This window comes from Lathamus discolor, chromosome 6 (genome assembly GCF_037157495.1).
Source record: "Lathamus discolor isolate bLatDis1 chromosome 6, bLatDis1.hap1, whole genome shotgun sequence".
Classification (NCBI taxonomy): Eukaryota; Metazoa; Chordata; class Aves; order Psittaciformes; family Psittacidae; genus Lathamus; species Lathamus discolor.
The window spans coordinates 28,525,025-28,536,516 of NC_088889.1; the positions used below are offsets into that span (position 1 = coordinate 28,525,025).

Genomic DNA, 11,492 nt, shown 5'->3' on the forward strand with positions numbered 1-11,492 from the left:
CTGTTTTTTTCCACGTCTGTACATACGCATACCTTTAGTGTTAGGGGAATAGATATCTCAGCTGTTTTGAGTCTATTCTGAAGTCGTGGCCATGATGGAAAAGAAGTTTCCTTTTTCTTATCTCCTGTCTGGTGTATTCTTTTCATGTCACTATTATTATTACTCCTGCTGCCACCAGAGTTTATATTCTGATTTTTAATTACAGTTCTTCTCTTCCGCAAAGGAACATGGAAAGAGACAAAATAAATATAGGAAAGAACAAGAGGGTGGTGTAAAATCAGATGTTATGCAGTTTATTCATTTCATTTCATAAAAATATAAATATATAGCCAAGGATTTGTCTCAGATGAGAGATATTCCAAAATAATACAGTATTAATGGCCACCACTGGTATTTACACATATAAAAGATAAAAAGAATCTTTAGGTATTTCATGAGTAATTATGTAACATTTTCTGGATCAAGAAAAAGTCAGATTTTAAAGGGGATGCCGGGTTGCTTTCCTTTTTTTTCCGCTTATGTAAATTTTCTTTGTGGTACATTGTCTTGTACAATATTTATGTACTGAATATATTTGAAAAGCACAAAATTGTTACAATTTTCCATATGCTACTTTGAAAGTGTAAACCTCTTAAAAATAGTTAAAAATAATTGGAGTTATTCTATAATTGCTCAAATGCAGCTATCAGCTGAAGGTTAAACTCATATTTTCTATTTAATGCACATTATAATTTTATGTATAGTATTAGTGGTGGGATTGTATTTGTCATCACAGATCAATGAAGTAAAATATTTAGCTAGCTTGTGGCTTTCTGTAAAGAAATGAGAGTTCTAATATCTGTCAAAGAGGTTTTTTTCAGGTCACTGAAAACTGATGACAGATCATTTGGTATAAAATTCCAGTTGTACAATGTTATACATTTGGATGGATACCATAGAAAAAGAAAAGCAAACTGAGGACAAATAAGCAGCCAAGTGATTTACTTTAATAAAAAATTTGCTTACTCTGTAAATGCCAGATCAGTGCAATTCATAATAATTTTTAATACCACTTGAAATAAGTTGCAATAGCAAAATGAAAATGAAACTGACAACCATTAGGTTAAATTACACCTGATTGGAAACGTTGAAATATGAAGACTTTGAATGATACCCAGCTCAAAGGAAATCTGCAAGGAATAAACTGTGAAAAAACTTCTGAAGCTTTTTGCCTGAAGTATTTCCCAGCAAAGACATAAATCACAGGGTTAATGCAACTGTTGGTGATAGCCAGAGTGTAACCAAACTGCTCACCAAAGTTGAGCAGTTTCCCCCAGAAGCACCCTTTTATCACTTCTGTCTGTATAATATATCAAGGAATACAAAAATATGGTAAGGAGTCCAGCACAGAAGAAACATCAGTACCACTGTGAAGATCAGCCTGGTAGCATTTGTGCCTTAGTGTTCCTTGCAACTCTTTGTTCTGAGTGCTCTGCATTCTGTTGCTTTTTTTTTTCAGGAAGCGTATGGTAGAAAAATTAAGGAAGATAACGGATGTAGATGGCAGCACAAACCCCACTGTGTTGAATACCAGCCTTTCAGCTGTTACCCACAATGAGGTGGGGAAGTCTAAAGTGCATGCTGAAATATTCCACAGGGGAAAGTGTTTCACACTCTGAAACATAAAGGTTGGGATGCTGAGAAGGCTGCCATAGAACCAGGCAAGCAAGCAGATCCCTTTGGCTGTAGTTTTGCTCACTATCACTCTGTTGCCCAAGGTGTGAACAGAAGTCTAATAGCAATCCACGCTGACTGCCACCAGCAAGTAGATGCTGGTGTACATGTTCAGGCTGATGGATGTGCTGGTGCTGCAGCAAAGGAAACTGCCAAATGGCCAGTTAAATTCATTCCTGATGTTCTCTGCCCAGAAAGGGAGACGTGAGGAAGATAAGATCAGCAGCAGCTAGGTTCATAAGGTAGATTTCAGCTATTTTCAGGGGACCCTTGTGCAGTGAATAAGCGAATAGAACAAATGCATTTCCAAGCATTCCAATAACACAGTGTGGATATATTTGGGTACTATATAGTACACTATTTCCCACAAGTCATTCAAGTCCAGGCAAATAGTTGGGTTGCTCTTGGTTGCATTCTGGTTTGAGGAGGGAACACTCAGTAGAGGAGTTTCAGACATTTTAAAAAAAATCTGAAGTGAACAGGAGATGTCTTTGAAATGAGAGGAAGGGACTGCAAAATTGAACCATAACATTTAAAGGTCATCCATCAGTGGTATAACAAACATTTAACTTCTGGAAGTGCCCACTGGCACTTACAGGTTAGATCAATCCATGCTTCGTATGTGCAATGGTGAGAAATGTTTGCATATTGGCAAGCTTTGAACTTTCTCTGTATCCTATGAAATTTCCTCTCTTTCCTGCCATTGTTTAAAGTGGCACAAAGGAAGGAAAGTGCCAATTTAGTGGAAGTATTTCTGTGTCTCCTCCAGACTGATGGCAGAAACACATAGTCAAATTCCAGCTCCCTGAGAGTAGCAGGAATCCTGCTGGTGACACAAAGCTAGCTGTGCACCCTTCCCTGACCTTTTTCTCACTCTTATTTTCCATATTATGTATAAATTTAGCAGGATGATGCCCATTTCCCCAGCATCAGGAATGCTACCTACTCTGTGTGTTCATCACTCTTTTGTTCAACTTTTCATTCTTTTGCTCCCTCTCAGTTCCTCCCATCCTGAGCTTTGGGTTAACAACATTGCTGTTAGATTAGACAGCTTACTGCCCTCATGTCAGCAATTGTAATAATAAAGCATTGACTCCTCCAATATCTTATGATGAAGATCTTGGCTGGAGAGAGGGTCTCTACAGGTCCAAATTCACAACACTCCTCTCCAGTTCAAAATTTCATTTGAGTGCAGTGGTAGGCAGCCCCAGCCTCCAAAGCATTTAGGCTTTTGTAGCTTTAGCAGTGCCTTTATTTCTCTCTGATAATGCTGTGTGAGGTAGTGCAGGAATGAGAACATAGGTAAAACATTGTTTTCCCTTGAAAATCTGCTGGGTTGCCAGAGCTGCCTCCTCTGGTGACTATTCTCCTGGTGGTATTGTGCTTGATAACAGTGCCTGCATCTTGTTTTTTTGCAGGCATTCAGTCTTAGAGTCATTATGGCAGACAAGACATTGCTGAGACTATGATAACATCAAACATTTCAGTATTTCATGTTTAAGTGGAGCATGTCAGTCATAAAGAAGAATGTATTAAAAAAAATCAATATTTTTCAATCAGTCATCCTGAATGTTAATTTTCTGCTACAGCTATTTCACTCTGCTCTTTGAGTTTCTGTGTTTTCACACCCAGAAGATAACTAAGGATGGAGTTTCTGAGGAATGCATCATTCACCTCTTACATATATGTACAATCTTAGTGATGTCTGTACCTCAGCCATTTGCAATATTTCTGTCTGTGATGCCTCTAGCTATCGGTTAAGTACAAATATTCCACATCACACAATTTGGTACTTAATGCACAGAATATTTTCTATCATTGTGGAATTAAGAGAGCAGCAAAGTTTTATCTGAGTTCATAAACTCACTCAAGCTGGCAGTCTTGTCAGGGAACTGGGCTACAACTCAAGTTAACACAGCTCTCTGGCTTTGAAAATCTTCCCTCACAACAGTCTGAACGTTATCTCTTCCACTGACAGTCTCATGCAAACTAAGATAACTTGAGAGGATCTAAAACTAAAAAGACAGCAGGAATCTAACCCTTTTGTAGCAGGTGTCTGGCTAAGATACAAGAGTAATGGAAGAAAATCTGTAATATTCTATGTAAAAAATAATGGAGAAGATATATAACAGTTAAATATTTCCTTTTGTAAACAGAATCATTACTTTTACTAAATACAGAGGAAAAAGAAGGGTTTATTTTCCTTGCTTATGATCTCTGGGCTGGAGCCACGGATTCATTCATGATGAGCTAAACTAAAAAACCTCAGGAACATTTACTTTACAGTGCATCTTAGATTTTAGCTGCAGCTAACTATGATCTCCTGGTCAGCTAGCAATTGCATATGAACTGTCTGTAGAGTTAGTCATTGGAAAAATTTCTCCAGAGCCTTCTAGCTAGTGTCTGAGCACTACCACAAGCCTTCTATAAACTTGGAGGTCCAGATGTCCTCTTAGAAGAAAACGCAATTCATATTCAGTTGTATAATTTCATTTCCTCTTCAAAGGGAATTTTCTTCTGTAGGTATTTTTAAGTATGTAGTGCTAACGGGCAATTAACCACATGAACAATTCCTAATTTATGTACTTAACACATTTCAGTCACCTTTTATTCAAATAATGATGTATTTTTACTGCTTTGAACATATTTCTGATTAATTTCAATATACAGTGAATCTATGACAATTATTACTACTAATGCATATTAACCAGTCAGAATCATGTGTTCTGGAAACACTAAATAAATACAACTTGAGCTTAGGGAACAATCTTAAGTGTAGATTACACTGAAAGTGAAAATCCCATAAACAGCTAAGCCTGTTTGGCTGGAAATTTTATAAAATGGATCGTGTTTTTACGTCTAAAGAGAACTAGTCCTGACTCTCAGAGTTAGTTTTTCAGTGAAAAAGGAAGGGAAACTCTTAGTAGACTGCACAGATCAGAACTGAGAGCATGAAAGATTTTTTTATATATATAAAAAGCATATGAAATTATTGTAATAAATGTAAGATAAAAACCAGATAGGCACACCTAATTCTTGTGCTTCCTGGCGATTTAGGTAAAGTTTTAAATTGAGGAACAGTTAGTAAAGAGCAGTGCAGAGGTTACTGAGAGAATTCAAAGATCCATCCTGAGGCACGACCGAGTGCACCCTGTGTGGCTTGTTGGCCATGTACAGTGTGATGTTACATTTTGGAAGAAAGCTCCAGGGTATATTTCTTTTTCACTTCTCCTAATGTTGGCTGTAGTAATTTTCAAGACATGAAATATTATTCTCATTGTGAAATCTTAAAAGCCATATACTGCGATGCTTGTCCTCCTGTGACCACTAAATGGGTTCTCAAGTACAAGTCCTTGTCAGTTAAAAGTTCCTTTGTATGATTAACTATGTCTGTAATAAAAACAATCTCATGAACAGCTCTCTCAGCGCCAATGCACACACAGACAGACTTTGAGCTAGGTTTTTGTTGCAGTGGAGCTCCTTTCTCTGCCAGCCTCGAGGAGCACCATGCCGAGGAGCTGGGGTTAGAGCACAACAGGTATATGGGAAGGGCTGCTGAAACATGGACCCACTACATCCTGTTTCCATTGTTTCTGAAAAGCAATGTCTTTTGCACCCCACTGTAGGTGTCTAGGGCATGAATCTCTGTGAACATCACTTCTCAGTAGCACATGATAACTGCTGTATTTTCTCAGGCTTGCACGCATAAATAATCTTTTTATCTGAGTCCCTGCTGGGACCTGGTAGGCTAAGACTGGCTGTTTATAAATTATTTTTATCTTTTTCATTTTGACTGTCTTCTGATTAGAGCAATTTTTTGAAAAAATTCACATCTGATGCATCTCTTTTTAAATACAAATCTCTCCAGTATATCTGTGTGAACAGTGGGGTTTTCAACTTCTTTTAAAATAACAGTGACAAATTAGCTAGGGAATGGAATGCCATTTACTTATATGAAAACATTCTTCCTGTTGGCTACCAACTGAACACATGCACCATCTCTATGAACCCTTATTCAACTGTGTCTTTTCTTGTTTGATAAGTGAATTAAAATGAAAAACCATATGAGGCTGGACAGTGATATCTTAATATGAACTCCCCTATCATCATGATAAATGCTTTTATTCTAACTTTTTATTTGTTAAAGAGATACAAAGAGCTATGCAAACTCTGGTAAAACTGACAAATTCAAAAAGCTGTTCTGTTTAACACCAGCACACTGGAGAAAATTCTAAAGAATCCAACATTTAATTTTAAAACTTGAAATGAGTAAATAACTTTTTGTTGAACAGCATCCTACTTAAGCATTTACATATTTTATTAAAGAGCTGTAATATTATAAAAAACCACCTCTCAAATTAAGCTATCTGCTTCACTTTTGACAAAATGATATTTTTTAACATCTTTATCCAAACTTTTATTTTGGTGAAGACCTGAAAGACAACATCTTTTGAATTACGTGCTGCCTAGGGAACCCTAATAACCTATAGGAGATCAGTCTTGAAACAACGTATCCCATGCTGACTCATTAAGGTAAGTGCAATGCAACAGGAGATCTTCGTCAAACACTTTCCAAAACTTCCTCTTTGCTTACGCCAGTGCGTTTCTGAGTTTAAATTATTTTTTCCATAAAGAAGAACATTTGAGCAATAACAAGGAGTCTGGAAATCATCCTTGCTTGGACATCAGTCTCTAGGAGCTGCCAACATCCACATTTACTCAGATCTCTGAATGAAAACTGCAGCTGCATCTCAAATTTAGTCTTACAAAACTCATCACTTCAAAATGGGATCAAAATATTGATTTGCAAATCCAGCTTCTCTTTGTAAACTTAGTTTCTTATTTTCAGTTGTTTTTCACTGTCATCTTCAAAACTTTTTTTAGCAGTGGAGGGAGATTCAGAATTGGGAGTCTATGTATTTGGTGCAAATAGTGAAAAGAATAGGCACTGCTGTAGCTCCAGCCCCTAAACCACTTAGAACAACTCCACATAAGAAGCTATAACTTTATACAAAAAGGGATTTAATTTATTATTTCTTTGCAACTAGGGTCTTCATTTCAACCTGTAGAAAGCATAACATTTTACAGTTTGCACAGATGTAATGCACCACAAATCAAAGGAATTTGAAGGGTCAGTTAAAACCAACTTATATAGGAGTCAACAGTTCAAAGGTTTTTGCAGTGTATACATAATTAAAACATAACTGTCTGCTGGTGTCTTCCACTTGGGATGCTCACAGCACATTAGTTTACGTTATGATATTCAGCCACTCTATGTTGACTTTCCTGCAAAAAGTACGCATTCTCTAGAACTGCATAGGAATTTATGAATGCTAACTGGGCCGCTCTGATCAGAAAGATTAAACAGGTATCTTGATGAAGGCAGGGGTGAGACCTCTCAATTATTGCACAAATTATGTGGTAGACAAATGGGAGAAATCCAAAAGGTCTCCAGAGTTATGGCCAGAGTTCAGCCATTAAAAATCTTCCTTTTAACGTAGCTGGAGCATTTAATGATCTGAACAAATTAAGTTTTTGAAACAGTATGATTTATGAGTTTGATTTTCTTTATTGAAATGGTTTGCAAATCAACACAGTTATCTGCTGTCGCTGTTCATCTATTCTGGAGCAGGAGAAATGTTTTTGATGTGACCTTGTGTTGTGGTTTAAAACCCAGTCAGCCACGCAGTCTCTCTCTCACTCCCCCCTCTTTTCTTCCCCCTGCTCCCGGAGGGATGGGAAGGAGAATCAAAAGAATGTAACTCCCACAGGTTGAGACGAGAACAGTTTAGTAACTAAGGTATAACACAAATCACTACTGCTACTACCAATAATAATAATGATAAAGGAAATAACAAGGGAAGAGAATACAATACCACCTGCTGACCGATAATACCCAGGCCAACTGAGCACCAACCGATACTTAGTCCAACCCGCAGTCAACTAGCCCTTCCAGGTAACTCTCCGTTATATCCCGGGCATGACATGCTGTGGTATGAAATACTTCTTTGGTCAGTTTGGGTCAGGTGTCCTGTCTCTGCTTCCTCCCAGCTTCCCCTCCTCCCTGGCAGAGCATGAGACTCAGAAAGTCCTTGGTCAGACCAAACATTTGAGCAGTAACTAAAATCATCGGTGTTATCAGTGCTGCTCCCAGGCCAAAAGTCAAAAACACAGCACTGCGCCAGCTACTAAGAAGGAGAAAAAAATGACTGTTACTGCTGAACCCAGGACACCTTGTGATGTAAAATTCCTCATTCAGCTTGGCTTGATTTCTTTACTCAATCACCTATACTATAGACAGTGATTACTAAGGAGAGCTTAAACTCTCATTCAGTGCTTTACAGTTCTTAAGAAGTGATACTGGTAGCATCATAGTGCAGTAATAATCAAGCCCTACTAACTGCAGTTTGTAGTGGCTGAAACAGCACAATCCAATATAGGCTGAAACCCCACAAAGCACTCATGGAAGAGTGGAGTCAAAGGATGATTCAATGGCCAAAGTACTGTTTGGGGGTTTTGAAGACCTGAACTGAGATCCTGACTTCTCCACATAAACCCTGCCTACAAAAAAACAACTTTGTCCACTGCACAAGAAACGCCAGCTGTTTTTGCTAAAAGCTATCAAGATCATTAGTTTTGTACTTCAGGTGAAGCCAATAATCAACATAAAAAAAACCCAGACAGTGAAAAGATGAGAATTATTCCTGACGGTACCTACTTGCAGGCCAGAAATATCAACTGGCTGTTGATATCTTCGCCATTCCTCTGACGATGGTTCCTTTGGTGATGGTCCCTATGGACCATGGTCAGATGGGACCAGATCATCCCATCTGACTGAATGCAAGGTCCAAGATTTCCATGGCCGAAGCCTCTATGAAAGAAGTGTCAGCCTTCAGTAAAAGGGAAAAAGGGAGGGGTAAAGAGGAAGAAAAAGGTGTTGTGATTACAGTTTGACATCTGCAGCTCTGTGATGCTCAGGATAAAGTCTCCCTTCATTTTACCAAGAACCCTTCTCATAGAATCATGGAATAGTTAGGGTTGGAAAGGACCTTAAGGTCATCTAGTTCTAAGCCCCCTGCCATAGGCAGGGGCACCTCACACTAAACCATGCCACCCAAGTCTCTGTCCAACCTGGCTTTGAACACCACCATGGGTGGAGCATTCACAACTTCCCTGGGCAGCCCAGTCCAGTGCCTCACCACCCTAACAGGAAAGAATTTCCTCCTTATATCCAATCTAAACATCCCCTGTTTAAGTTTTAACCCGCTACCCCTTGTCTTACCACTACAGCACCTAACAAATAGTCCCTCCCCAGCATCCCTATAGGCCCCCTTCAGATACTGGAAGGCTTTTATGAGGTCTCCACACAGCTTTCTCTTCTGCAGGCTGAACAGCCCCAACTTTCTCAGCCTGTCTTCACACGGGAGGTGCTCCAGTCCCCTGATCATCCTCGTGGCCCTCCTCTGGACTTGTTCTAACAGTTCCATGTCCTTTATATGCGTATCAACTGAACCACACAGCTTGGTGTCATTGGCAAACTTGCTGAGGGCACACTCAATCCCACTGTCCATGTCACCAACAAAGATGTTGAACAAGACCAGTCCCAACACCAATCCCTGAGGGACACCACTTGTTACTGGTCTCCAGCTGGACATTGATCCATTGACCACAACTCCTTCCCTGCAGCCATCCAGCCAGTTCTTTATCCACTGAGTGGTCCACCTATCAAATTGATGTCTCTCCAATTTAGAGACAAGGATGTCGTGTGGGACAGTGTCAAACGCTTTGCACAAGTCCAGGTAGATGACATCAACTGCTCTACCCCTGTCCATAAGTTCCGTAGCCCCATCAGAGAAGGCCACCAAATTGGTCAGGCAGGATTTTCCCTTAATGAAGCCATGCTGGCTGTCACCAAGCACCTTGTTGTTTTTCATGTGCCTTAGCATGCCTTCCAGGAGAATCTGCTCCCGGATTTTGCCAGGCACAGAGGTGAGACTGACTGGTCTGTAATTCCCGGGGTCATCCATTTTCCCCTTCTTGAAAATGGGGGTTATATTTCCCTTTTTCCAGTTGTCGGGAACTTCACCTGACTGCCATGATTTTTCAAATATGATGGCCAGTGGCTTAGCAACTTCATTCGCCAGCTCCTTCAGGACCCGCAGACGGATTTCGTCAGGTCCCATGGACTTTGTGCACGTTCACGTTCTTAAGATGGTCCCGAACCAGATCCTTTCCTACAGTGGGCCCAAGGTCTTCATTCTCACAGTTGCTGTGTCTGCTTTCTAAGGCTTGGGTGGTGCGGTCAGAGCCTTTGCCAGTGAAGACCAAGGCAAAGAAGTCATTCAGAACCTCAGCCTTCTCCAAATCCAGGGTAGCCAGTTGTCCTGATAGCTTCCAGAGGGGTCCTACGTTGTCCCTAGTCTGTCTTTTATTTGCAATGTACCTATAGAATCCTTTCCTGTTATCCTTAACATCCCTCACCAAGTTTAATTCTAACTGGGCCTTAGCTTTCCTAAGATGGTACTTAGCTACCCAGACAACATCCCTGTACTCTTCCCAGGCCACCAGTCCTTGCTACCACCTTTTATAAGACTCTTTTTTCCCCTCGAATTTTCCTCAGCAGCTCCCTATCCATCCAAGGAGGTCTCCTGGCCCTCCTGCTGCACTTCCTTCTAGTTGGGATGCAACACTCCTGAGCTTGTAGCAGGTGATCCTTGAATAACAACCAACAGTCTTGCGCCCCCCTGCCCTCCAGGGCTATATCCCATGGAACCTTACTAAGCAGGTTCTTGAAGAGGCCAAAGTCTGCTCTCTTGAATTCCAGGGCAGCGAGCTTGCTGCACGCTCTTCTCAGTGTCCTGGGGATCTCGAATTCAACCATCTCATGATCACTGCAACCAAGGCTGCCCTGGAGTGTCACATTTCCAACGAGCCCTTCCCTGTTGGTGAGCACAAGGTCAAGCATGGCACCTCTCCTTGTTGGCTCCTCTATTACTTGCAGAAGGAAGTTGTCTTCCACACAATCGAGGAACCTCCTGGATTGCTTGTGCCAGGCTGTACCGTCCCTCCAACAGATATCAGGGTGGTTGAAGTTCCCCATGAGAACAAGGGCCTGCAAGCGTGAGGCTGTTCCTATCTGTCTATAACTTTGACTTGTTTCTGTTAGGTCAGAGCCAATCACCTGACTGTTACTGTAAACTGCTAGTATGCAAGACTTGGACACAGCACTTTATCTTTTGAGGAGTTTGGTTATTGGAACAAGTGGTACATGCAAGTACTGCGTAATGTGTGACTGCGCTGGAAAGTGGGCAAGAACACAAATGTCTGTGAGCTGACATTGTGCAATCTGCAGAGGCTTCTGCAGGTGCTTTCCATTGCTGCTAGTGTTTGTGTACTTTGAGAGAAGAGTAAAAGCTTTAGGCCGAAGGTCCATCCTGCAAACCTCACCTGTAGGCTCTTGCATACCCTAGGCCCTCACAAAGGAAAGTAGTATCTGCAGTTTCCTTGGCAGAGAAAAAGTACTGAAAAGATTTCAGTATCCTTGGCTGCCTTAATTCATATTTTAGCTTCCAAAGGGTCCAAGGGTGGTCAGCACCACTCAGCAATGAGCCCTGAAAAGAAAGCTAACCCAAAGTTTTGAAAGCAGCTATAATTTTGCAGTTTTAGCTCATTTTCCTTTGGTAAAATGGGAAGTGAAAGAAAGTACCTACAACAGTTGCACTTCTGATAAGTCATTCCTGACTAACAGGATAAGGGCTAGAGAAGAAAATACCAACAAA

The 11,492-nt window shown here is 40.5% G+C and overlaps 1 protein-coding gene across 1 annotated transcript; it reads right to left on the reverse strand.

Moving 5' to 3' along the window:
- Nucleotides 1-1,107: 1,107 nt before the first annotated feature.
- BDKRB1 (bradykinin receptor B1) lies at nucleotides 1,108-2,270 on the reverse strand. Its single transcript, XM_065685789.1, is given in 6 exon segments — nucleotides 1,108-1,144; nucleotides 1,146-1,338; nucleotides 1,341-1,479; nucleotides 1,481-1,916; nucleotides 1,918-2,041; nucleotides 2,044-2,270. Coding segments are annotated over 6 exon segments (1,131 nt in total). The 5' UTR covers nucleotides 2,246-2,270.
- Nucleotides 2,271-11,492: the final 9,222 nt, after the last annotated feature.